The sequence below is a fragment of the Gigantopelta aegis genome, chromosome 11, assembly GCF_016097555.1.
Source record: "Gigantopelta aegis isolate Gae_Host chromosome 11, Gae_host_genome, whole genome shotgun sequence".
In the NCBI taxonomy this organism is placed as follows: Eukaryota; Metazoa; Mollusca; class Gastropoda; order Neomphalida; family Peltospiridae; genus Gigantopelta; species Gigantopelta aegis.
In genome coordinates, this window is record NC_054709.1 from 29,844,122 (window position 1) to 29,870,596 (window position 26,475).

At 37.5% G+C, this 26,475-nt stretch overlaps 1 protein-coding gene across 1 annotated transcript; it reads right to left on the bottom strand.

Annotated features, from left to right (window-relative positions):
* Positions 1 to 2,328: 2,328 nt before the first annotated feature.
* Positions 2,329 to 26,475, bottom strand: LOC121385208 (GTP-binding protein Rheb-like). Its single transcript, XM_041515779.1, has 8 exons — positions 26,339 to 26,475; positions 17,851 to 17,922; positions 16,616 to 16,683; positions 14,469 to 14,551; positions 11,002 to 11,058; positions 8,647 to 8,694; positions 6,540 to 6,621; positions 2,329 to 4,232 (listed from the first exon to the last, which is right to left on the bottom strand). Exons 1-8 carry the CDS (start codon positions 26,385 to 26,387, stop codon positions 4,143 to 4,145), a joined length of 549 nt encoding a protein of 182 aa, XP_041371713.1. The 5' UTR covers positions 26,388 to 26,475; the 3' UTR covers positions 2,329 to 4,142.

Below are 26,475 nucleotides of genomic sequence, written 5' to 3' on the forward strand. Positions count from 1 at the left end.
CAAAAGGCCGTGGTATGTACTATCCTGTCTGTGGGATGATGCATATAAAAGATCCCTTGCTGCTAATCGAAAAGTGTCCTATGAAGTGGCGACGGCGGGTTTCCTCTCTCAATATATGTGGTCCTTAACCATATGTCCGACACCATATAACTGTAAATAAATAAAATGTGTCGAGTGTGTCGTTAAATAAAACATTCCTATCTTTCAGCTTCTTTAGCTGTCCACCTCCACATCCCAGTCCTCGTATTGTGTCTTCCGACTATGTACCTGTTCCACACACCTTCCATGTTCTATCTTCTGGCATTGTTAAGAGGCTCTTATCAACCTGGTGAACGTCTGAGTGTGTCGCACAAATTTCATACGTCCCATCAGGTCTAGTGCTTATAAAGGTTTTAGAGTCTAGACTCGAGACTCTTAACAGAGTCCGAGACAGTAATGTCATGACAATGCCATACAAATTGTATGTGTGTGACGTCATCACAGACCGAGTCTGGGCCCTGGTGTATTAGTTGCTAACCAACGTCATTTCCATAAATAGTGCCATCTTTCCTGGTCCAAGCTGCCTGTCTCGTTGGGTCATGTTGGAAGTTATTGTTAGATTTTACCTTATTAGATGGAGGAAGGTAAAAAATTAAATATCATTCATTTTCACAACATACAGTTTATATGTGTTATCTCATCTCACTTTCATTTGGTCATCAGTTTCATACATAGGAAATGTTTTTATTTATTTAATGACACGCTCAACACATTTTATTTACGGTTATATGGTTAAGGACCACACAGATATTGAGAGAGGAAACACGCTGTCGCCACTTCATAGGCTACTCTTTTCGATTAGCAGCAAGGGTACTTTTATATGCACCATCCCAGACAGGATAGCACATACCACAGCTGTTTATATACCAGTCGTGGTGCACTGGCTGGAACAAGTCATACATAGGAAGTTCACTCATGTCATAAAACATCATATTTTGTACATTATATATTTACATAACAAAACTGAAAAATCAACAAGTGATTTTCTAATTTATTCAACATTTACAGATATATTCATCTCCATGACAACTATCACATTAGTAAACACTCCACTAGATCGCTACGACAAACATAACATATTCTTCTGCTATGAGAAAGTCGATCTGTACTCGACAACAGGGGGCAGCATTTCAAAATCTTACCTTATCAGTCCGATCACATAATTTCACCGATTGTTCAGTTATGTGATTTATAATTATGTAGCATAATGAATGATCTCAAATTTGTATTCAACTTAAAAGAGTCTTTACTGCTGATACTGTATGTTTAAGAAATAATAAAATATATAAAAAAAATTTTTTATTATAAATCATGAACAGTTTTTCTTTGATATTTGGTTTAAAAAAATAAAAGTTTCAGAATGTGTAATGTTTTACCGTGTAACTAACTGGCAGTTTGTGTGAATTAAACCTGCATGTGTTATTAATTTTCATTCATTTCAACTTATTTCCATGCTTATATCCAATTAAGGTTCAAGCACGCTGTCCTTGGAACACACACTTCAGCTATCTGGCCTGTCTGTCCAGGACAGCGGGTTAGTTGTTTAGTGGTTAGTGAGAGAGAAGAGGGTGTAGTGCAGTGTTCGATATTAACGGTATCCTGATATCCCGGGGATACCAGAATTTAATTTTGGATACCAGACTTCAAGAACCCAGTATCCCACCGGGATACCATATAATACTAAATTCTCAGGTAGGATACCAGATTTTGAAATGTTAGTATCCAACTGGGATACTGCCCCAAAATTTTAATCTTGAACACTGTAGTGGCCTTACACCTACCCATTGAGCCCTTAAGAACTTGCTCTGGGTTGGAGCGGGTACCGGGCTGTGAACCCTGTACCTACCAGCCTGTAGTCCGATGGCTTAACCACTGCACCACCGAGGCCGGTTGTATATTAATATAATAACACTGCCCCCTGTTCTGGAGTTACGTACCTTTCATGTTTCACATAAAATTCATTTTCAGCTAGTACAAACAGCAGGACAAAGAGAAGGCATTGGCCGAGTTTAATAACTTAACAAATGTCTGGTTAATGAAATTTAACAGCAAAAAAACCTCTATAATGACTGGAAATAAATACATTACCTAGCAACGAGGGTGCCTAGTAACGAGTGTTAGTACCTTTAAATTTAGACAACATCTAATCTACACATCTTTACATCAAGTATATTCTCTGTCCAACATTAAATTGAGCCATCCAAACAATCCTGACTCGTTACCATGGCGATACATATTGTTACATGTTAACAAGCAATACCATGCCATCGGAACACATCTTATTTTCAATAATTTGATTTACAAAACCATGTAACAAACTTAATTCTTCACTACTAGATGATAGCATAGCAGGTTTTTATTTATTTATCGGATGGAAACTTGAGGGAATCTTTGGGAGATTTATCGGATGGAAACTTGAGGGAATCTTTGGGAGATTCCCATATAGTTTCACCAAGACCTCTCAACTCAAACGAAGTTAGGAAATGTAGGAACAGAAAAGTAAAGGCCGATATATATTTGGCACCAAAACGGATTCAGTTCTCATTTCCAGACATCTGCATTCAGCAGAATAGAGAGAGTTGAACAAATTTAACAGATCTGGGGCCTGCAGTAATTCACTAAACTCTCGTAACTTTGCGATCTCGCAGTGCAATGCTAAAAGACTTGCAAAGAGGATGCTTTGTTGTCTAGCAGAGCCTAAGAGACCTTTGTGAATTAGGCCCCTGTACTATAAAACCAAGCATAAGGTGGTTGGGCACTTAATGTGATCTTTGCAGGCCCCGCGGATCCTTAAACCAGCTCTGACCTGTACTATTAGACCACGGGTCCCGCGGATCCTTAAACCAGCTCTGACCTGTACTATTAGACCACGGGTCCCGCGGATCCTTAAACCAGCTCTGACCTGTACTATTAGACCACGGGTCCCGCGGATCCTTAAACCAGCTCTGACCTGTACTATTAGACCACGGGTCCCGCAGATCCTTAAACCAGCTCTGACCTGTACTATTAGACCGCAGATCCTTAAACCAGCTCTGACCTGTACTATTAGACCACAGGCCCCGCGGATCCTTAAACCAGCTCTGACCTGTACTATTAGACCACGGGTCCCGCGGATCCTTAAACCAGCTCTAACCTGTACTATTAGACCACGGGTCCCGCGGATCCTTAAACCAGCTCTGACCTGTACTATTAGACCACGGGTCCCGCGGATCCTTAAACCAGCTCTGACCTGTACTATTAGACCACGGGCCCCGCGGATCCTTAAACCAGCTCTGACCTGTACTATTAGACCACGGGTCCCGCGGATCCTTAAACCAGCTCTGACCTGTACTATCTGATGAAAAAATAACAACTACACCTTTATTAGAAAAAAACAAAACAAAAACAAGTTGTATGATCTGATTTCAAGAACGAATTTAAACTACAATCAAACAAACCTACATTACAACCAATCACAACATGTATCCAAACCTACCAACAGATTATTTTGAAATATGCCGTTGTGTTAGACAGTTACCAACACAAGGAAACACTTCGAAAAACTGAAACACATTGGCACGTACTACGCATAAACGCAGCTGCAAAATGTAAAATGATGTGAGACTAACGGGTCATATGTAAATGATTATATTTCTCATCTATTCATGTCAATATTTGCACATTGACCTCACTATTTACAAACATTTTGCATTTTTGCACATTTTCTCAAAAGTGCAAATATTGGCCATTTTGCACATTTTACCAAAAATGCAAATGTTGACAATTTTGCACATTATTACCTCTTCTTTTGAACACATTCCCCCACCCCCCACCCCCGAGTATTAAAAGTACTATTTTTTGCATATTTTAAAACCAATGTCCAAATATATGCCCTTTTGTCCAAGTGCGAAATTAAATTATATTTAATTATTCTGTACATGTATACTTTTGTCAAATATTTGCAGTATCAAGTTTCTTGACCACTGATTAAAGACTTGTAAAACTGTTACATCCATTTCTGTTTTTTTCCATCACCAGCAGCTGGACAGAGTGAGTCCAGAACTTGGGAAGATGTTGAACATTTATTAAATATTTCCCCGTCTGACGCAGAATTTAATCTGTCTCTACGAGACGGCGCACCCGCTCTTCTCCGGAGGGGGTCCTAGAGACTTCTCGATTGCAATAACTATCGCCTGAAAGATTTCTGGGACACGCTGAAAGGAAAGGAATGTTTAACAATACAAAAACAATTTTTAACAAGCATTCTGAGAGTACTGCTAAAACAATACATGTCCCTAGCTACCAGACCCAACAAATTTTCATATCTTCTAAGTTCAAGGGTCATAACTCTGTAAAAAAAAAGAAGGGTAAATTGTCACGAAATTCAAACTTGATCTGTAACAGAACATGATAAAGCTATACACAAAATTTTAACTCAATATCATGAGGCATTGCCAAAAAAAGAGACCAAAAAAGTAATGTTCACGTTTCCTAAGTTTAGGGGCCATAACTCTGCTCAAATGGGTAAATCACCCTCAAAGTCAACAACGATCTGTAACAGTATATGATAAAGCTATACACAAACTTTTAGCTCAATATCTCAAGGCATTGTTACTTGTAAAAAAAAAGAAAACTATATGTGGGACAGTCGGAAGGTCGGACAGATGGACGGAGATGAAACCTATAGTCCCCTCTGGTTGGACCGGAAGGGGACTAAAATCTCCAGCTGTTTGGAAAGGAAAAGGAAGGAATTGTTTTATTTAACGACGCACTCGACACATTTTATTTACGGTTATATGGCGTCAGACATATGGTTATTGACCACACAGATATTGAGAGAGAAACCCCGCATTCGCCACTTCATGGGCTACTCTTTTCAATTAGCACAGCAAATGATCTTTTATATGCACAATCCCACAGACAGGATAGTACATACCATGGTCTTTGTTACACCAATTGTGGAGCACTGGCTGGAATGAGAAATAGCCCAATGGGTCCACCGATGGGGATTGATCCTAGACCGACCGCGCATGAAGCGAATGCTTTACCACTGGGTTACGTCCTGCACCTCCAGCTGTTTGGTACCCAAAATATGGTAATCAGGCAATTAATTTTGTGATTTTATTTTTACAATTCCATTGCAATTGTGAAATGCGGCCGCGTGTACCTAGACTTCACAGAGATGCGTACAAGCCGCGTGTACCTAGACTTCACAGATGCGTACACGCTGCATGTACATAGACTTCACAGAGATGCGTACACGCTGCGTGTACCTAAACTTCACAGAGATGCGTACACGCCGCGTGTACCTAAACTTCACAGAGATGTGTACACGCCACGTATAACTAAACTTCACAGAGATGCGTACACGCCGCGTGTACCTAAACTTCACAGAGATGCGTACAAGCCGCGTGTACCTAGACTTCACAGAGATGCGTACACGCTGCGTGTACCTAGACTTCACAGAGATGCGTACACGCCATGTGTACCTAAACTTCACAGAGATGCGTACACGCCGCATATACCTAAACTTCACAGAGATGCGTACACGCCACGTATAACTAAACTTGACAGAGATGCGTACACGCCGCATGTACCTAGACTTCAGAGATGCGCACACGCCACATGTACCTAAACTTCACAGAGATGCGTACAAGCCGCGTGTACCTAAACTTCACAGAGATGCGTACATGCCACATATACCTAAACTTCACAGAGATGCATACAAGCCACGTGTACCTAAACTTCACAGAGATGCATACAAGCCACGTGTACCTAAACTTCACAGAGATGCGTACACGCCACGTATAACTAAACTTCACAGAGATGCGTACAAGCCGCATCTACCTAGACTTCACAGAGATGCGTACACGCTGCGTGTACCTAGACTTCACAGAGATGCGTACACGCCATGTGTACCTAAACTTCACAGAGATGCGTACACGCCGCATATACCTAAACTTCACAGAGATGCGTACACGCCACGTATAACTAAACTTGACAGAGATGCGTACACGCCGCATGTACCTAGACTTCAGAGATGCGCACACGCCACATGTACCTAAACTTCACAGAGATGCGTACAAGCCACGTGTACCTAAACTTCACAGAGATGCGTACATGCCACATATACCTAAACTTCACAGAGATGCGTACATGCCGCGTGTACCTAAATTTCAGAGATGCGTACATGCCACGTATAACTAAACTTCACAGAGATGCGTACACGCCGCGTGTACCTAGACTTCACAGATGCGTACACGCCGCGTGTACCTAACTTCACAGAGATGCGTACACGCCGCATATACCTAAACTTCACAGAGATGTGTACATGCCGTGTGTACCTAGACTTCACAGAGATGCGTACACGCCGCGTGTACCTAAACTTCACAGAGATGCGTACACGCCGCGTGTACCTAGACTTCACAGAGATGCATACACGCCGTGTGTACCTAGACTTCACAGAGATGCGTACACACTGCACGGAAAATTAAAACAAATAAAGCACAACTTATTCTGACCTCGTTATCTTTCGCCGACGCTTCTAAAAATGGAGCCTTCCACGAATCGGCCACTTTCTTCCCCTCTTCATAGCCAACCACTCTGGAAGGAGAAACAGAATACGTATGCACAGGTGGTATTAAAAGCACCACACCACCATTTGTTGTGTGGTTACTTGTTGTAAATAGCAGCTTAATATAGTCTGGTTTAGGGTGGCATTAAAGGCATCACACCACCATTTTTTGTGTCGTTATTAGTTGTATGTAGCAACTTAATATAGTCCGATTTAGGGTGGCATTAAAGGCAGCACACAGGGCTTCTAAAAAAAAAATTTAATCCACTAGCCATGCGATCAGTGATTTTTAAAATTTACTAGCCATGATTAAAATTTAACTAGCCCTACTTTACTTTAAGTTAATACAATTTTACTAAATAATAGTAATAATCGGATATTTCATCTAGAGGGAGATAGAGCTTAAAACACTAATATTGGGGGGTTGGGGTGGGGTCAGGATATCCATATTTAGAAAACAGACTTGACTGCAACAATTCTTTCTTTGATGATTACACATAGATTGACCTCTGTAGTATTTAAATAACCCATTGTTTTGAAGTTACTTGTTATAATATTATGTAGTACTAACTGATAACAACTGTGCAAGTCGTATGGTGCCACTTGTATAACAGCGACACGATGGTCGGGCATAGAACCCGTTAATTGGAAGGGGAATCAGAATACACACGTTTTTGAACCTACAAAATTAATCGGAGGGAAAATTGAGTTTGGGCTACTACAAACATAAAGACTACCAGACGTTAGTTTGTTTTGTTTAACGACACCACTAGAGCACGGTGTCAAACATTTGGTAATTTGGACATATGATCTTAGACAAGAAACCCGCTTTTCCATTAGTAGCAAGGGATCTTTTATATGCAACATCCCACAGACAGGATAGCACATGCCACAGCATTTGATATACCAGTAGTGGTGCACTGGCTGGAATGAGAAATAGCCCAATGGGCTCACCGACGGGGATGATTCTAGACCCTAAACCTATCCATTATACCCATTATATATTGATATAAACGAGGAAGCTAAACCTAACCCTAACTTTAAAACTAACCCTAACTTTAAAACTAACCCTAACCTCATCTCTTAACTAATAGAAAGAAAGAAAGAAAGAAGTGTTTTATTTAACGACGCACTCAACACATTTTATTTACGGTTATATGGCGTCAGACATATGGTTAAGGACCACACAGATTTTTTTTTTTTTTAGAGGAAACCCGCTGTCGCCACATAGGCTACTCTTTTATGACAGGCAGCAAGGGATCTTTTATTTGCGCTTCCCACAGGCAGGATAGCACAAACCATGGCCTTTGTTGAACCAGTTATGGATCACTGGTTGGTGCAAGTGGTTTACACCTACCCATTGAGCCTTGCAGAGCACTCACTCAGGGTTTGGAGTCGGTATCTGGATTAAAAATTCCATGCCTCGACTGGGATCCGAACCCAGTACCTACCAGCCTGTAGACCGATGGACTGCCACGATGCCACCGAGGCCGGTCTTAACTAAGAGGGTCACGGTCAGATATTTTGCCAAATTGTAACTGAATAAATTAATTTCCATTACATTCATTACAACATAATGTCATCCCATTTTTACAAATGTAGCAATGAGTTTGTTAATTTTTCAATGAACGTAAAAATTACGCCATCAGGGAACGTCATATCTGATGACGTCATTCTATATGGGCAACTTTTCTTCTTGAGCGTTATTGTTTATGAACCAAAAATAATTCGAGATAAGGTAAAAATTTGAGTGTTATTATTAGAAAGTATGATACAAATTTAATTATTTAATTATAAGTATTGTCTGTTATTTCTTTTACGTTCATCTGGGTACGAATAAAACAAATCATCACAAACTTATGTGAGAATGGCTACACCGATTTACATAGTTTACAGTTAATTCTCGGTGTTCAGACATCAATGAATGTAAACGAAATAACAGACAATCCTTAATTACTTTCGTCCTGTTTTTTGTTCACGTTTACATTGACGGCAATAAATACATTTGTACGTGGACATCAACTAAGACAGGACTGTGCAGCTTTCTGTGTTACCTTTCCAACTTGAGGTCACTTTTATTTCCCACCAACACAACAGGAACTCTGAAACACAGAGAGAAAAACAACACAATTAGGAAGGAAGGAAGAAAATGTTTTATTTAACGATGCACTCAACACATTTTATTTACGGTTATATGGCGTCGGACACATGGTTATGGACCACACAGATATTGAGAGAGGAAACCTGCTGTCGCCACTTCATGGACTACTCTTTCTGATTAGCAGGAAGGGATCTTTTATATGCACGATCCCACAGACAGGATAGTACACACCACGGTCTTTGTTACACCAGTTGTGGAGCACTGACTGGAACGAGAAATAGCCCAATTGGTCCACCGACAGGGATCGATCCTAGACTGACCACACATCAAGCGAACGCTTTACCACTGGGCTGCGTCCTGCCCCTACACAATTAGGTTATGGGTGCATCACGTAATGTTTACTTCACTAATTTACGCCCTACCCTCATAATGACCACAATAATAAACACAATTTGGTTGGAACTGGTTCAGTAGTATGAGTAGGTTCAAACCTCCTTGATTGACTCTTGGGGTAGTTTTCCCAACCCAATCAAAACCAACAACTGGTATATCAAATGTTGTGGTATGTGCTGTGGGAAAGTGCATATAATTTATAAAAGATCCTTTTCCACTAATGGAAAAATGTATCAGATTAATTATTCAATGAGCTCTAGTAGTGTTGTTAAACAAAACAAACACAGGGATTTTAGAGCTACACGGAAACGCATAAATGCGTCTAAAACCCCCAAATCACGATGTTCAGTACATTTGCGTGTTTTCACGGTTTCAAGTTTATGATGTGTGCCTTATATTATAGTTATAACCAGTTTAGATTTGTTAGCATTGAATGCAATGTTTGGCAGTTCCAGGGGTTGCAAACAACAATTTTCCTTCAGGGGCCTTGACCCCGGCCACAGTAAGCTTGTTTGTTCCAGTCCCTCTCACATCCCTATAAACATATAGAGGATACTCCACAAGTGTCTTGTGATATCATAATTTAATTATCAGCACAAGTGGATAAAAGTATGAAATCCGAGGGGGTATTCTTTTTATCATCCATCATCATTCTTTTCATTTGTGACAATTGTAAACAATGTCAGTAATGGCATTTAATGTCTCTATATTTGGCAGTGGTAGACTCGTTAACTAGCAGAACGGCAGTGGTGTCACGTCACTAATGATAGGTTTAGTGCTGAAACAGACACCGTGACATAACATACCGTTTGTCTATATAGAGGATACTCCCCGAGCGTGTTGTAATTAAAATTTGACCATGTTAAATCAAGATTATAAGAAGCAATATCTCCTAGGAGAATATCGCAAATTATAGTGCCAACGATATCTCCTACAAAAGCCTTTAATGGATGATTATACAAACATTAACATACGTAACACTATTATATAAACACTAATGTATGTAACACTATTATATAAACACTAACATACGTAACATGATTATATAAACACTAATGTAACATGATTACATAAACACTAACGTACGTAACATGATTATATAAACACTAATGTATGTAACACTATTACATAAACACTAACATACGTAACATGATTATATAAACACTAATGTATGTAACACTATTACATAAACACTAACATACGTAACATGATTATAAAAACACTAATGTATGTAACACTATTACATAAACACTAACATACGTAACATGATTATATAAACACTAATGTATGTAACACTATTACATAAACACTAATGTACGTAACATAATTATATAAACACTAATGTAACATGATTACATAAACACTAACGTACGTAACATGATTATATAAACACTAATGTATGTAACATGATTACATAAACACTAACGTACGTAACATGATTATATAAATACTAATGTACGTAACATGATTACATAAACACTAACATACGTAACATGATTATAAAAACACTAATGTATGTAACACTATTATATAAACACTAACGTACATAACATGATTACATAAACACTAACATATGTAACTCAATTACATAAACACTAATGTACATGTATGTAACATGATTACATAAACACTGACGTACGTAATACGATTACATAAACACTAACATGCATTTGTACGTAACATGATTACATAAACACTAACGTACGTAACATGATTGTATTAACACTAACGTAAGTAACACGTTTATATAAACATTAATGTACGTAACAGTAACACGTTTATATAAACACGTACGTATGTAACAGTAACATAATTATATAAACACTAACGTACGTAACATGATTGTATAAACACTAACGTACGTAAAACGTTTATATAAACACTAACATACGTAACATGAACAAAATCCACTTACTGAGAGGTTCCCTTCATATCAGATATTTTTTCATACAGGAACTTCACGACTTCGAAACTGAAAAGATTGAAAAGAAAGACGAATTAATTAATTAATGGTAATCATTAGACATATTTAAACTATTAACAACTGCGAGGAGACTCATTAACCGACTCGTAAGCTGCCAAGTTACACATGCAATTCTTATAGTAACAAACATAGCCATGATGTTCCACACTGTCATTAACCAAAGCACTAAGACTGACGATAGTCACTATTTATACCAACAAACATAGCCATGATGTTCAACACTGTCACTAAGACTGGCGATAGTCACTATTTATACCAACAAACATAGCCATGATATTCAACACTGTCACTAACCAAAGCACTAAGACTGGCGATAGTCACTATTTATACCAACAAACATAGCCACGATGTTCAACACCATCGCTAACCAAAGAACTAAGACTGGCGATAGTCACTATTTATAGCAACAAACATAGCCATGATGTTCAACACTGTCACTAAGACTGGCGATAGTCACTATTTATACCAACAAACATAGCCATGATATTCAACACTGTCACTAACCAAAGCACTAAGACTGGCGATAGTCACTATTTATACCAACAAACATAGCCATGATGTTCCAAACTGTCACTAATCACAGCACTAAGATTGACGATAGTCACTATTTATACCAACAAACAGCCATGATGTTCCAAACTGTCACTAATCACAGCACTAAGATTGACGATAGTCACTATTTATACCAACAAACATAGCCATGATGTTCAACATTATCAATAACCACAGCACTAAGACTGACAATATTCACTATTTATAGCAACAAACATAGCCATGATGTTCCACACTGTCACTAACCAAAGCACTAAGACTGACGATATTCACTATTTATACCAACAAACATAGCCATGATGTTCCACACTGTCACTAACCACAGCACTAAGACTGACGATAGTCACTATTTATACCAACAAACATAGCCATGATGTTCCACACTGTCACTAACCACAGCACTAACATTGACGATAGTCACTATTTATACCAACAAACATAGCCATGATGTTCCACACTGTCACTAACCAAATCACTAAGACTGACGATAGTCACTATTTATACCAACAAACAGCCATGATGTTCCAAACTGTCACTAATCACAGCACTAAGATTGACGATAGTCACTATTTATACCAACAAACATAGCCATGATGTTCCAAACTGTCACTAATCACAGCACTAAGATTGACGATAGTCACTATTTATACCAACAAACATAGCCATGATGTTCAACATTATCAATAACCACAGCACTAAGACTGACAATATTCACTATTTATAGCAACAAACATAGCCATGGTGTTCCACACTGTCACTAACCAAAGCACTAAGACTGACGATATTCACTATTTATACCAACAAACATAGCCATGATGTTCCACACTGTCACTAACCACAGCACTAAGACTGACGATAGTCACTATTTATACCAACAAACATAGCCATGATGTTCCACACTGTCACTAACCACAGCACTAACACTGATGATAGTCACTATTTATACCAACAAACATAGCCATGATGTTCCACACTGTCACTAACCAAATCACTAAGACTGACGATAGTCACTATTTATACCAACAAACATAGCCATGATGTTCCACACTGTCACTAACCGAATCACTAAGACTGACGATAGTCACTATTTACACCAACAAACATAGCCATGATGTTCCACACTGTCACTAACCACAGCACTAAGATTGACGATAGTCACTATTTATACCAACAAACATAGCCATGATGTTCCACACTGTCACTAACCAAAGCACTAAGACTGACGATAGTCACTATTTATACCAACAAACATAGCCATGATGTTCAACACTGTCACTAACCGAATCACTAAGACTGACGATAGTCACTATTTACACCAACAAACATAGCCATGATGTTCCACACTGTCACTAACCACAGCACTAAGATTGACGATAGTCACTATTTATACCAACAAACATAGCCATGATGTTCCACACTGTCACTAACCGAAGCACTAAGACTGACGATAGTCACTATTTATACCAACAAACATAGCCATGATGTTCAACACTGTCACTAAGACTGGCGATAGTCACTATTTATACCAACAAACATAGCCATGATGTTCAACACTGTCACTAAGACTGGCGATAGTCACTATTTATACCAACAAACATAGCCATGATGTTCCACACTGTCACTAACCAAAGCACTAAGACTGACGATAGTCACTATTCCCAAGCTTGTTTTGGCTTCATACACAATAAATATAACACATCTCAACGTAATTTCACTTGAAATCCATATTTTGTAAATAGTACAATTCTTTAATTACCGGTACAAGGTTGGATTTTTTTCAAACACACTCAGATGCTTTTAATTAGTAATTCTCAAACAAAATGTTTTCAATAGCAATTTTGCATTGGAATTTTCCAGCAATCTAAAAATGGAAACAATATCATGTACCCAGGTCATTGTTATTGTAAAGTGATACCAATCACCTCATTGGAATTTAAAAAAAATGTCATTAAAATTCAAAATTAGCAATATTAGTACAATGTTTTGCCATATTAAAATAAAAACAGGTCACTTATGGCACCTAAACCCTTGTAAAATCACTTCGGAGAGCAGACATTTCATAATTTTAAACAAAATATTAAGTTTAAGTTTTAAAAGATGAAATAAATAAAAAGTATCCTCCATTAAATATATCATATGAAAAAATTACCATTGGATACGTTATAAATATTGTGTTAGAATCCAACACAAGGCTGCGAAGAGTGACTCATCGACCGTAATCAACTCTTCTAATATTAAAGAGATCACTGTAAAGTGTAAGTTTTCAAATGGTAACCCTGAGCAAAAGTCTCAACTGTAGTGTTACATGTGCAGTGTTCTCGCTGGGTGAAAATTAAAGTTTACACATGAGTGGCCGTTAAGACACCATTTACATCACGAGTTAGTAGTATCGAACGGACACAAAAGTATCATTCTATTTCTTACATATCCTAAAAAAACACAGGTTTTAAGCAAATTTTAACATCTTTTTCTACTAAAAGTTATTTACAGCTATTGCACTTAATTGTTGCTGACTTACGCGTCACAGACACATGATTGCCAGGTTAACTATATGTCACAGTGTAATCGATTTCCACCGTGCTGTTTTTGTATTGGAAGTATGGCATTGGTGACAACCTACTATCAGCCAGTGGTACATGTATGTCTTGAAATTGTTAATACACGTACGTGTGTAAACAACTATGTGTTATCCAAAAAAACGCATGGTATTCTCACCATAAGGTGTGTAAAAAAATCACTGTCAGGCGACAGATTAGTAGATACCATTTACATTTTACAAAAACTATTTCTTATATATCATGTTTATTAAAATTTGATGAAAACAAACCAATATTTATTCTACAAACCTTTTACGTGAATTGGTGGAGTAGACTAGAACATAGCCATCGACATTAACAAAGTATGATGAAGGAATCACGGAATATTCATCCTGAAAACACAACACAGACATTAACAAAGTAAGTATATGATAACGGAATCATGGAATATTCATCCTGAAAACACAACACAGACATTAACAAAGTATGATGACGGAATCACGGAATATTCATCCTGAAAACACAACACAGACATTAACAAAGTACATATACGATGACGGAATCACAGAATATTCATCCTGAAAACACAACACAGACATTAACAAAGTACATTTACGATGACAGAATCACAGAATATTCATCCTGAAAACACAACACAGACATTAACAAAGTACATATATGATGAAGGAATCATGGAATATTCATCCTGAAAACAGAACACAGACATTAACAAAGTAAACTTGTATATAATAACGGAATCACGGAATATTCATCCTGAAAACACAACACAGACATTAACAAAGTATGGTGACAGAATCACGGAATATTCATCCTGAAAACACAACACAGACATATTCCTGTAAATACCTTACCTGACCAGCTGTGTCTACAAGATTCAGTAGATATTCCTGTTACTCACATGACCAGCTGTGTCCACAAGATTCAGACGATATTCCTGTTAATCACATGGCCAGCGGTATCTACAAGATTCAGTAGATATTCCTGTCTACTACTCACCTGACCAGCTGTGTCTACAACATTCAGTAGACATTCCTGTTACTCACATGGCTGGCGGTATCTAGAAGATTCAGTAGATATTCCTATCATTACTCACCTGACCAGCTGTGTCTACAAGATTCAGTAGATATTCCTGTCTACTACTCACCTGGCCAGCTGTGTCTACAGGATTCAGTAGATATTCCTGTCTATTACTCACCTGACCAGCTGTGTCTACAAGATTCAGTAGATATTCCTGTTACTCACCTGACCAGCTGTGTCTAGAAGAGTCAGTAGATATTCCTGTCTATTACTCACCTGACCAGCTGTGTCTAGAAGATTCAGTAGATATTCCTGTCTATTACTCACCTGACCAGCTGTGTCTAGAAGATTCAGTAGATATTCCTGTTACTCACCTGACCAGCTGTGTCTAGAAGATTCAGTAGATATTCCTGTTACTCATCTGACCAGCTGTCTACAAGATTCAGTAGATATTCCTGTTACTCACCTGACCAGCGGTGTCCACAAGATTCAGAAGATATTTCTGTTACTCACCTGACCAGCTGTGTCTACAAGATTCAGTAGATAATCCTGTTACTCACCTGACCAGCTGTCCACAAGATTCAGTAGATATTCCTGTTAATCACATGGCCGGCGGTATCTACAAGATTCAGTAGATATTCCTGTCTACTACTCACCTGACCAGCTGTGTCTACAAGATTCAGTAGATATTCCTGTCTACTACTCACCTGGCCAGCTGTGTCTACAGGATTCAGTTGATATTCCTGTCTATTACTCACCTGACCAGCTGTGTCTACAAGATTCAGTAGATATTCCTGTTACTCACCTGACCAGCTGTCTAGAAGATTCAGTAGATATTCCTGTCTATTACTTACCAGACCAGCTGTGTCTACAAGATTCAGTAGATATTCCTGTTACTCACCTGACCAGCTGTGTCTAGAAGATTCAGTAGATATTCCTGTTACTCACCTGACCAGCTGTGTCTACAAGATTCAGTAGATATTCCTGTTACTCACCTGACCAGCTGTGTCTACAAGATTCAGAAGATATTTCTGTTACTCACCTGACCAGCTGTGTCTACAAGATTCAGTAGATAATCCTGTTACTCACCTGACTAGCTGTGTCCACAAGATTCAGAAGATATTTCTGTTACTCACCTGACCAGCTGTGTCTACAAGATTCAGTAGATAATCCTGTTACTCACCTGACTAGCTGTGTCCACAAGATTCAGAAGATATTCCTGTTACTCACCTGACCAGCTGTGTCTACAGGATTCAGTAGACATTCCTGTTACTCACCTGACCAGCTGTGTCTACAGGATTCAGTAGACATTCCTGTTACTCACCTGACCAGCTGTGTCCACAAGATTCAGTAGATATTCCTGTCACTCACCTGACCAGCTGTGTCCACAAGATTCAGTAGACATTCCTGTTACTCACCTGGCCAGCTGTGTCCACAAGATTCAGAAGATATTCCTGTCCATTCAAGGTAATCTTCTTTACAAATGCTGAAAAATTAAAGTGACAGTCTTTCTTTGTGAGAATATTTACAATAAATTATTAATTTGCACTAATTTACTAATGAGTATAATAAATATACCAAAACAATAGAAAATGTTAAAAGAGATCAGTAGAGGCCATTATACACATTATTATTATTACAAATCTTCCTTTAGCTTGGACAATATCGGATCTCTGTACAAGACAACAGGGCATGATTTACATGTAGCTCAGTTTTGTTGGGTGCTCACTTGAGGTGCTTGCATCGCAGGATCAAACCACCTCAGTGGATCCATTCACCTGATTGGGGTTTTTTCTCGTTCCAACCAGTGCACCACAACTGGTCAAAGGCTGTGGTATGTGCTATTCTATCTGTGCATATAAAAGATCCCAGCTGCATTAGGCAAAATATAGCGGATTTCCTCTGCTTACTACATGTATAAAAGAAAGAAATGTTTTATTTAACGACGCACTCAACACCTTTTATTTACGGTTATATGGCATCAGACATATGGTTAAGGATCACACAGATATTGATGGAGGAAACCCACTGTCGCCACTTCATGGGCTACTCTTTTCGATTAGCAGTAAGGGATCTTTTATATGCACCATCCCATAGACAGGATAGCACATACCACAGTCTTTGATGTACCAGTCGTGGTGCACTGGCTGGAGCGAGTAATAGCCCAATGGACCCACTGACGGGGATCGATCCCAAACCGACTGCGCATCAAGCGAGCGCTTTACCACTGAGCTACATCTCGCCCCCCCTTGCTTACTACGTGCCAGAATTACTAAATGTTTGACATCCAATACTATTGGCAACAGCCGATGAATTATTAATCAATGTGCTCTAATGGTGTCTTAAACTGTACAAGACTGATTCCAAAAGAAGATATATAATAAAGTCGTGACGATATACCAATCATGGTGCTCTGGCTGGAACAAGAAATAGCCCATGCAATGGGCCTGTGCACTGTCGGGGATCAATCCCAGATCGACCATGCATCAAGCGAACGCTTTACCACTAGGCTACCTCCCGCCCCAACATTGATGAAGTCTGATTATTAGTTATTTATTTATTATTTGAAAAATTAAAAATGAATATAATCTAGTTTAAAAAGGCTACGTTTTCCTGGTTTATTTAATGTAAAAACATATTACTATGAACTTACTGTTCTCTATCGTGGGGTCGTACGAATCAACAAACTGATTCTCCACAAACTGGATTGTCAAGGACGACTTTCCTGAAAACAAAAACACACACATTCTGTAGATACGTACACGTATATATAGTATAGGATGATGCAGAGTTGGATTTTCACTGTTGGGGGCACTACAATTATTGTTAGAGGGGCATGTAACGAGATCAAGAGCGCACCACAATCAGATTAAAATTAGCTCTACTGGGTCTACCAGTAGATCTAACAGCACTGCGTGGACTCCCATGTCCAGGTGACATTTCATCTATAAATAACAATTTAAATATCGACCAATTACACCTCAACTTTTATAGCGTTATTTGGGAGCATGCAAATTCTAAAAATATCGGGCGAGACTAATTATGCAATAGGTGAACTTGTTGGTCTATTTCAACATTAAATGGGCATAATAAACTCTGGATTGTATACTAGTATAAACAGATTTTATGGCTATACCATCGAGATTTTTTTTTCCGTCTTGAAACAAATTTTATATAAAATTTTATATTGCAATTAGTTTCCGGCATACTTCGTAATTCACCCGAATCATTTCGTATACCCTCGGCATAATCCTGAATGTTTTCAAATTCTTTTCAAATCACTGGCAGGATTTTGCAAGTAAGGTTTTGATTGGTCGAATGAAAGGTCAACTGAACATGAGCTCCATGGGGCTGCTGTTAGATCCACATGTAATAGTGGAGCTAACTTTAATTAGATTAGAGTGCACCACAGCAATTTTATGGACACACTAGGAGCACAACAGCAAATTAACAGATCTTTATGAGGCATGAAGGCAGACAAAATGAAATAAAATTATCTAAATGAATAAAAATAAATAAATAATAAAATAAAACCGACTTAAACAAATTAGCTGGAACCGGAAATGTAGCAGGGATTGCTGGAATTGCTGTAGTGCAGTCATGTAATTCAAACCCTGATGTTGTAGAGTATACATCATGTATTGTACATGTATACTATACTTACATCTAGAGCATACGTCATGTATTGTACATGTATACTATAGTTACATCTAGAGCATATGTCATGTATTGTACATGTATACTATAGTTACATCTAGAGCATATGTCATGTATTGTACATGTACACTATACTTACATCTAGAGCATACATCATGTATTGTACATGTATACTATACTTACATCTAGAGCATATGTCATGTATTGTACATGTACACTATACTTACATCTAGAGCATACGTCATGTATTGTACATGTATGTATACTATACTTACATCTAGAGCATACGTCATGTATTGTACATGTATACTATACTTACATCTAGAGCATATGTCATGTATTGTACATGTATACTATAGTTACATCTAGAGCATATGTCATGCCGTTAGGCGTAGCGGCCCGACACGCCTTGGTCCGTAACATAAGCGCGTTGACGGCGTGGAAGCGCCTTAAATCAATTGCCGCTACGCCGTGATTTGAAGTACTTTAGAAAAACAATTATCACAAGTACGAGTGTGGCAGTCGACTACCTCTTGCAAACAACTTGTGTACCAGTATACCAAGCACACCTAATCACTATGACAGGTAAAACACGTCCTAAATACCTAACAATTGACCAGTCGTCTGCTCACAATTGGTGTTTGGTAATTTTACCACATCTACTGGGACTGCTAATCCATCAGGAAGGCGCTTACGTGTAACAGGATTCCCGTGCCGAGCAATCAAGCTTCAAGGCCAATCAAAGAAGATGCCCATTGACAGTAAAGTTTGTTTTATTTAACGACGCCGCTAGAGCACATTGATTTTTTATCTTATCATCGGCTATTGGACGTCAAACATATGGTCATTCTGACACTGTTTTTAGAGGAAACCCGCTGTCGCCACATAGGCTACTCTTTTTACGACAGGCAGCAAGGGATCTTTTATTTGCGCTTCCCACAGGCAGGATAGCACAAACCATGGCCTTTGTTGAACCAGTTATGGATCACTGGTCGGTGCAAGTGGTTTACACCTACCCATTGAGCCTTGCGGAGCACTCACTCAGGGTTTGGAGTCGGTATCTCGATTAAAAATCCCATGCCTCGACTGGGATCCGAACCCAGTACCTACCAGCCTGTAGACCGATGGCCTGCCACGACGCCACCGAGGCCGGTCCCCCATTGACAGAATCAACTGTACTATTTAACTCAATAAACAATAGGTGAAACACTTTTTAATAGTATAGTTAAGATGGCAATCAGTAATTTCTATCCTAACACCCCCTTCCCAAAACACACTGAAGAAATCCAGGGCTCGCGCTGTCAGTAACCAATTTAGCCATCGGCTAATTAAAAATTATTTTTACAAAAAAATGGCTAATAAAATTTGCAAGTGGCTAAAATTTTGGCTGAGCCATTTTCTATCTTCTGATGTGAACAAACGGTTACATAATCTATTCGACACCTCAAACATAATAATACCAAATATTCAATTAGCATAATAGCGATCTCGCGACCGGTAACGAGAAACGGTGTTATCCAGAATATAGCGTATGCCTTATGATGTTTGCTAATTTTAATAAGCAAGGTTATTCATTTTAACGGCATGCATTCGACATGTATGACAGCAATGTGATGGTGATTCAATGTCTGGAAGATATGTAACTTGCTATTTTAATTTTGTAAAGTCTTTGAACCAAAGTAATAAAAACAAACCGACACTGCATGTCAATTTGAATACACATGCCAGTTCAGGGCCAAAAGACATGTCGGCTATCCCAAGGGCTGAATTCAGCCAGACCGAGCGAAAACAAAACGTTCGCTACACTGGTTTGTGCGCTTCATGTTAAACCAAATGGACACGACGGACACCAATCAAATAGTTCGCGAACGTTTGGAAGAACGTTCGTTGGCTGAACTGAGGAAAGCTCTCGGCGTAATATACGTCACGCTTCAGAGTCAGCTGACATGAACAATGCGATTACACAGAAGTAAATCTTGATGTAAATGTGTAGAAAAACAATAGTTGTTTGCATCAATGAATACCTAACTGCAGTTTCGTTATTTCCTTTGTCTTTGTTAATTTTGTACCTATGGTCAAGAGCACGCACTGAGATCGCGATTGCGGGAAATGAACATGCAGTATTTATACAAATTGCAGTTAAACGTACACTGAATTAGTTTACAATAATCATATTTGTTAGATAATGCTAGATATATATTTGCTGAACTGTGAGGTGACATTTAAAATAAGTTAGCTGGATTTTAAAAAGACCGTAAAAAAAAAAGAAGAAGGAATATACTGTAAAGTCAGCATTCTTAGCTTAGGTATTTTACAAGCAGAAATCACAACAAGCATTTAACACGACGCTGAAATCAACAGCAACAACATGACGCAAATTATGAAATTGTTGGGGTGGGGAATTGATGGGTTATTTTTTTAAAAGTTTTAACCCCCCCCCCCAAAAAAAAAAAAACCACACACAAAAACAACCCCAACATGATTTGATGGATTGAAGGTAAACACTTAACTATTTTCAACCCACTACCCCACTTCTTTTGGCTTCATTTTTGTGTTATAATGATGCTATATATGTAAGCGCCTTAACAAAAATCCTGGGGAAAGACCTGCTAGAGCATACGTCATGTATTGTACATGTATGCACAGTTCAGGAAATTTTCTTTAACAATAAAGTTCAGACAAGTATGTATTAAATACAAAACTTTACAAACCCCTAAAACCATTAATTTTACTAAGTTGTTTTCGTTTATTCCTTAAAATTACCGATATCGGGTCCACATGACCCGTAGAAATCAACTTCAAATGGAGAAAGACGAATTAACATTCGGTGCATGTCACATGACCTCACACATGCCAGATCAACAAGGCCAAAGCATTTAATTTTTATGATTTTTAAGACCCTTGTTGTTAGAATTTGTTTTCAATTATTATATTTGATCTGCAAAAGGTATGCAACATTTGTGTGCCTCTATTGTAGTGAAGAGTATTCATAATACATTCATAACGATTGTAAATAATTTTGAGTGTATAAATTGTGTTCATTAAGAATCAATTCATATATATATATATTACAAACTATTCACTGGTGTGAATGTAATCATAATGCTTATCAGTATTAATGACATCAAGTGTTAGCGATGTGTGTTGATAAAACGCAGACCGGACCAGAATGCTTGACAAATTGATTTTTTTCTTTAAATTTTTTTTATTAAACTAACTGTTCATCAACTGAGCATAGTTAAGAAACATAAAAATGGAAAATGACGAACCGCACATGCGCGGTCAAATACTTTTTGCAAACGCATGTGCCTGAACACAGTTAGAAACGTCACACTCTTTCCTGTTTACCAGAGGGGGTTTCACTTTTATTTACTAGAATGGATTTGTTTTACGTCCACATTGTTCATTTTTTACGTTAATTGATTGCGATCTATTTTGTTTCACGTATCGTTGCTGAAAAATGTAGAACAGTATTTCCGTAAATATATCATATTCATGTTTTTGTTGTTAGGTGAACGCAGTTTGGGACCTTGATGGTAGATGAACTAGGCAATAAGGCATTGATGATTGAGGGGAATGGAGGGGATGTAGGACACGAGTTTGACATGTAACCCCTTTTCAATGGTTAGGGTAGTTTTAGGCAGAGTTCGACAAATCCGCTAGCCCGACGCCCGTGGCTAGTGGTTTTTAAGTTCGGGCTAGTGAGAACCGCAAAACCACTAGCCCGCAGGGCTAGTGGTTTCCACCCCCCTCCTTATCGCTCGATCGTGGGTTTTTTGTGGTTTTTTGTTTTTCTCTCGACTGAAATTTTGTTTAATAAATTTGATTGTGACGTTTGTCATCGAATAATATCAACAACGCAATCAGTATATAATGATAATCCACTTGAACTAGGTCTGCAAACTGCAGTAACATGCTATCTCTACATCGCCACAGTTACAGCATGCATTGTTTACTTTTCCCTTTCAAGTTTCTGGCACAGGAAATAAGTTTAATGACATGCGTGTTTTGATTGGTTGGACACGTCACGTGGTAGTTAATCTCGCACATATGAACTTGGAAATCTCGCACTTAAGAACTTGGAAATCACCAATTGCGACGACAGGTTAATCTCAATCAAGTAAACCCCGGTCATGCTTTGAATTTCAGTGTTTGTTTTATTTACCTGTTGTTTTCTAATTTTACACTTCGCTGACATGTGGTTATCGGCAATCAGGAAAACAATTTACTTTAATGGTAACGCACATGCAATGACTCTGCTTGACCTATTTGTGTATCGGTCTGGATAATGCGTCACAGCTGCCGATACAAGATGATACCTTTTTCGTTCATCAATTAACAACGGATTAGATGTCGCCGTTATATTCTTTTGATATCGGTCTGACACGGGATAATGCCCTGTATTTGAGCAATTGGCATCACCGTTCCTGGCGACATAAATAGTAGGTCCCTAAATGTATAACCCACTACCGAATACACTGAACCATCTATTACCGTGTGTCACACTGTCGTACCCTCATTTAAATTTAATTATTTTGATAGTGGGTTTAGATATGAACCATGAGTTTGCTCAATTATGTTTCCCCAGGGGGAGGGCAAACGCGAAAACACGAATGACGATGGATCACACTTGACAAAAAACCAAACGTACAAAAAACTGAAAGTCACAACATGATTTAAGTGTTTGTTTTATTTTACTGTTATACTCGTAAATGTGTAATGTTACAAATTTTTTTATAAAAATCCAGTTATAATTGATCAGGAATTTGGGCTAGTGCTTTATCTTGGTGGGCTAGTGGTTTTCACAAACCCACTAGCCCTGTGGCTAGTGACTTTTAAAAATATTTGTCATATTCTGTTTTAGGTATAGGGTTAGTCTTAATTAGAGCCTTTGATATAGAGGGGTACGGGTCGAACTCTTTCCAGGTGGAGGGGGTAGTCACATCCGTAATAGCACTTTGAAAGTCACTGACTTTGGCTACATTCCAAAAATAGCGACCGCAGCCGCCGCTAGGGGCGCAGCTGTGCCCATATTCCGAAATGTCACGAGTTTGGTTCACAATTGGTAGTGTTGTTCAAGGCCAGAATACGCTTATTTTGATGACGATTTTGCACGTTTTTTTTGTTGTTATGACAAGTACACACCTTCCGATTGATGTATATCCTGTTTCCGAAGTTGAACGACTACAAAAAGACTTTTTTTGAGGCAAGTGAAACTTTGAATAAGTCTTATTTTGCCCCAAAAAGGGCGATTTCACTGAGATATTTATAGATATATATAGTAATATAATAAAACAGCATAAAAATAATTTTTTGGTAATTTAAAAAAAAAAGCAATTTAGTTTAATTCGACATCGAAAATATTTCAAGGGAGGTAACTCTGACCCACTGACCTGCAAAAGCGAAAATATAGAACTTCACAGCAGGGACACATTTTGATAAAATTAAACGTATTTGATGCTTTGTCATTATTTATCCACCCATTATTAACTTTTTGGGTAGAATATATATCATACTGAAGCGTTATTTTTAGAAGACAATGCATATTTAATTCAAAATAATGTTTTGCTTATCATGATCTGATAGCTGAAGTTGATTTTAAAAAACATTTTGATAATGCATAACTATTCAAATATAGACGTAAATCTATTTTTATGTAAATCATTTGAATGAGTTTAGCATATGACTAGATCAGTTTTATACAAAAGAATAGTATTAATGCAATGGAAATAAATTAAACAGAATTTGTACTTTTTAAGTCTGTTATATTTGTAAATACCTTTTTGAAAGAAAATGTTTCAGGTACCATAACTTCTCACATTGTGACACAAACTTAAATTTTTTGGTAACCAAGTAACATTAAATTCTAAGTATAATTATACTTTTTCATCACTTCATCGATGAATATTACTGTTAAAAATGGTAAAGAATTAATTATTTGTAAAAGATACTAAAAGTAAAGTGAAAATAACTACATACAGAAAAAACATTTGAAGGTTTGTTTCATCTGATGTAATGAATATTTCTGTTTACAAATATTATGTCAAACTAATTACAATATTTGAAACAAAAAGATAAATAACCATGGTCATAATGGGTATTTTTCTTTATTCAGGAAATGTGTAGTCTCTGTGCGTCTATGGAGAAACCTGAAATGGAAACGGAGTGGGAGAGTACACGTGGTTATGAGACAACTTTCAGTAGATTCAATTATACTTCAAGCTTGATGCTGTTATGTTTTCTGTTTCCAACTGTGACAGAACCTAGAACAGAAATGAAGTGTGTGACAATAATTCATAGACAAATTTAGACTAATACTCTTTCATGGATGCTAAATTTGGTAGATCTAGCCATAAATGTTTTATTATAATTCAAAGTGGTATATAGTTATATTTATAATAATTCATTGTTTGAATTTGTTTTTATAAAGCACTTATTGAACTAAAATAATCATAGCTGCATTTAGTAAATTATTTAGCACACGTGTGACTGCTGTCTCATGCCTTAAGTGTTTCAGCTGCTAAAATATGTTTTGGGGATATTTTTTCTGGATAGAAATTTACCTTTCTGATATTGTACGAGTGTTTGGACATTCCTTTCAAAGGTGAAATATGGCTACTTATATTGCTTTGTTTCTAATAATGATATTGAAGGTGTAAAGTATGTAAATATTTTTGTAAGAAATTGATTAAACATATTGGCCAATCATTGGCATTCGTCGTGTGATAAGTTTTTACTGGTTTGAGTTAAAAGACTGGTACATATGATAAGTTTTATTGCATCTTTTATTGAAATCTTCAAGTATTCAATATTATTATGAGTCTAGGTAAAAAAAATTAAAATATTTTGAAACAAGAAGCTTATTTTTTTATGTAACGTGTATCCACTTTCCATCTGCGATCTAAACCTTTATGTTTTCCTTTTTATTATTGGTCTGGATGTACATTATTGTATCAGCGTAAATAAATGTGAACTGAAAATGTTATTCTGATGTAACATTTGCATCAATTATTATGTCATTAAATTACGTATTCCAAGATTTCTGTGTTTTTTTGACATTTTGGAGCGGTTTCGAACCTACCCCAAGAATACATATGTTATCAGAAATAATAGTAATCCTTTATATTTTCACTTGAAATTTTCAGAGATGCAACATTGATAACTGCTTGTAACATGTATAAGCTTACAACAGAGATTTCTCTGTTATATTTTGGTTTACAAAAGTGGACGTAAATGACAATTAAAATCGTCATGTCGGCCATGTTTGGTCACAGAAGTACAAGGCTACTACGACTTTATTTTGCTTCATTTGGATAATATAGTGATGTTTTTTCAATAAGAGCAACATATTTAATGAAACTATGACCATAAAGAAAAAAAAAAATTAAAATATTTTTTTGGTCTGCGGTACCTACCAAAAATACAGAAAATACTCAATTTTAATTTTCAAACTATAATCGCACGTATATTGACGTTATTCTTACCGACAGATCTAAATCCCATAATGCCTATTCTCCGTTGTTTCGGTATCATTTTAACTGTTTTTATTAGCCATGCGATGTAAACAAAAATACTTTTAAGAAGAAAAATCCGTGGAAAAAACAAACACAAGTTAGTTTAA

Bases quoted from the DNA above. Each gene is read 5' to 3' on its own strand.
- LOC121385208 (XM_041515779.1), bottom strand. From the start codon at position 26,387: ATGATACCGAAACAACGGAGAATAGGCATTATGGGATTTAGATCTGTC. The intron at 14,552-16,615 runs GTGAGTAACAGG...TTGTGTTTTCAG, and splicing joins TTGTGGACACAGCTGGCCAG to GATGAATATTCCGTGATTCC. The intron at 4,233-6,539 runs GTCAGAATAAGT...CTTTCCTTTCAG, and splicing joins CGTCGGCGAAAGATAACGAG to CGTGTCCCAGAAATCTTTCA.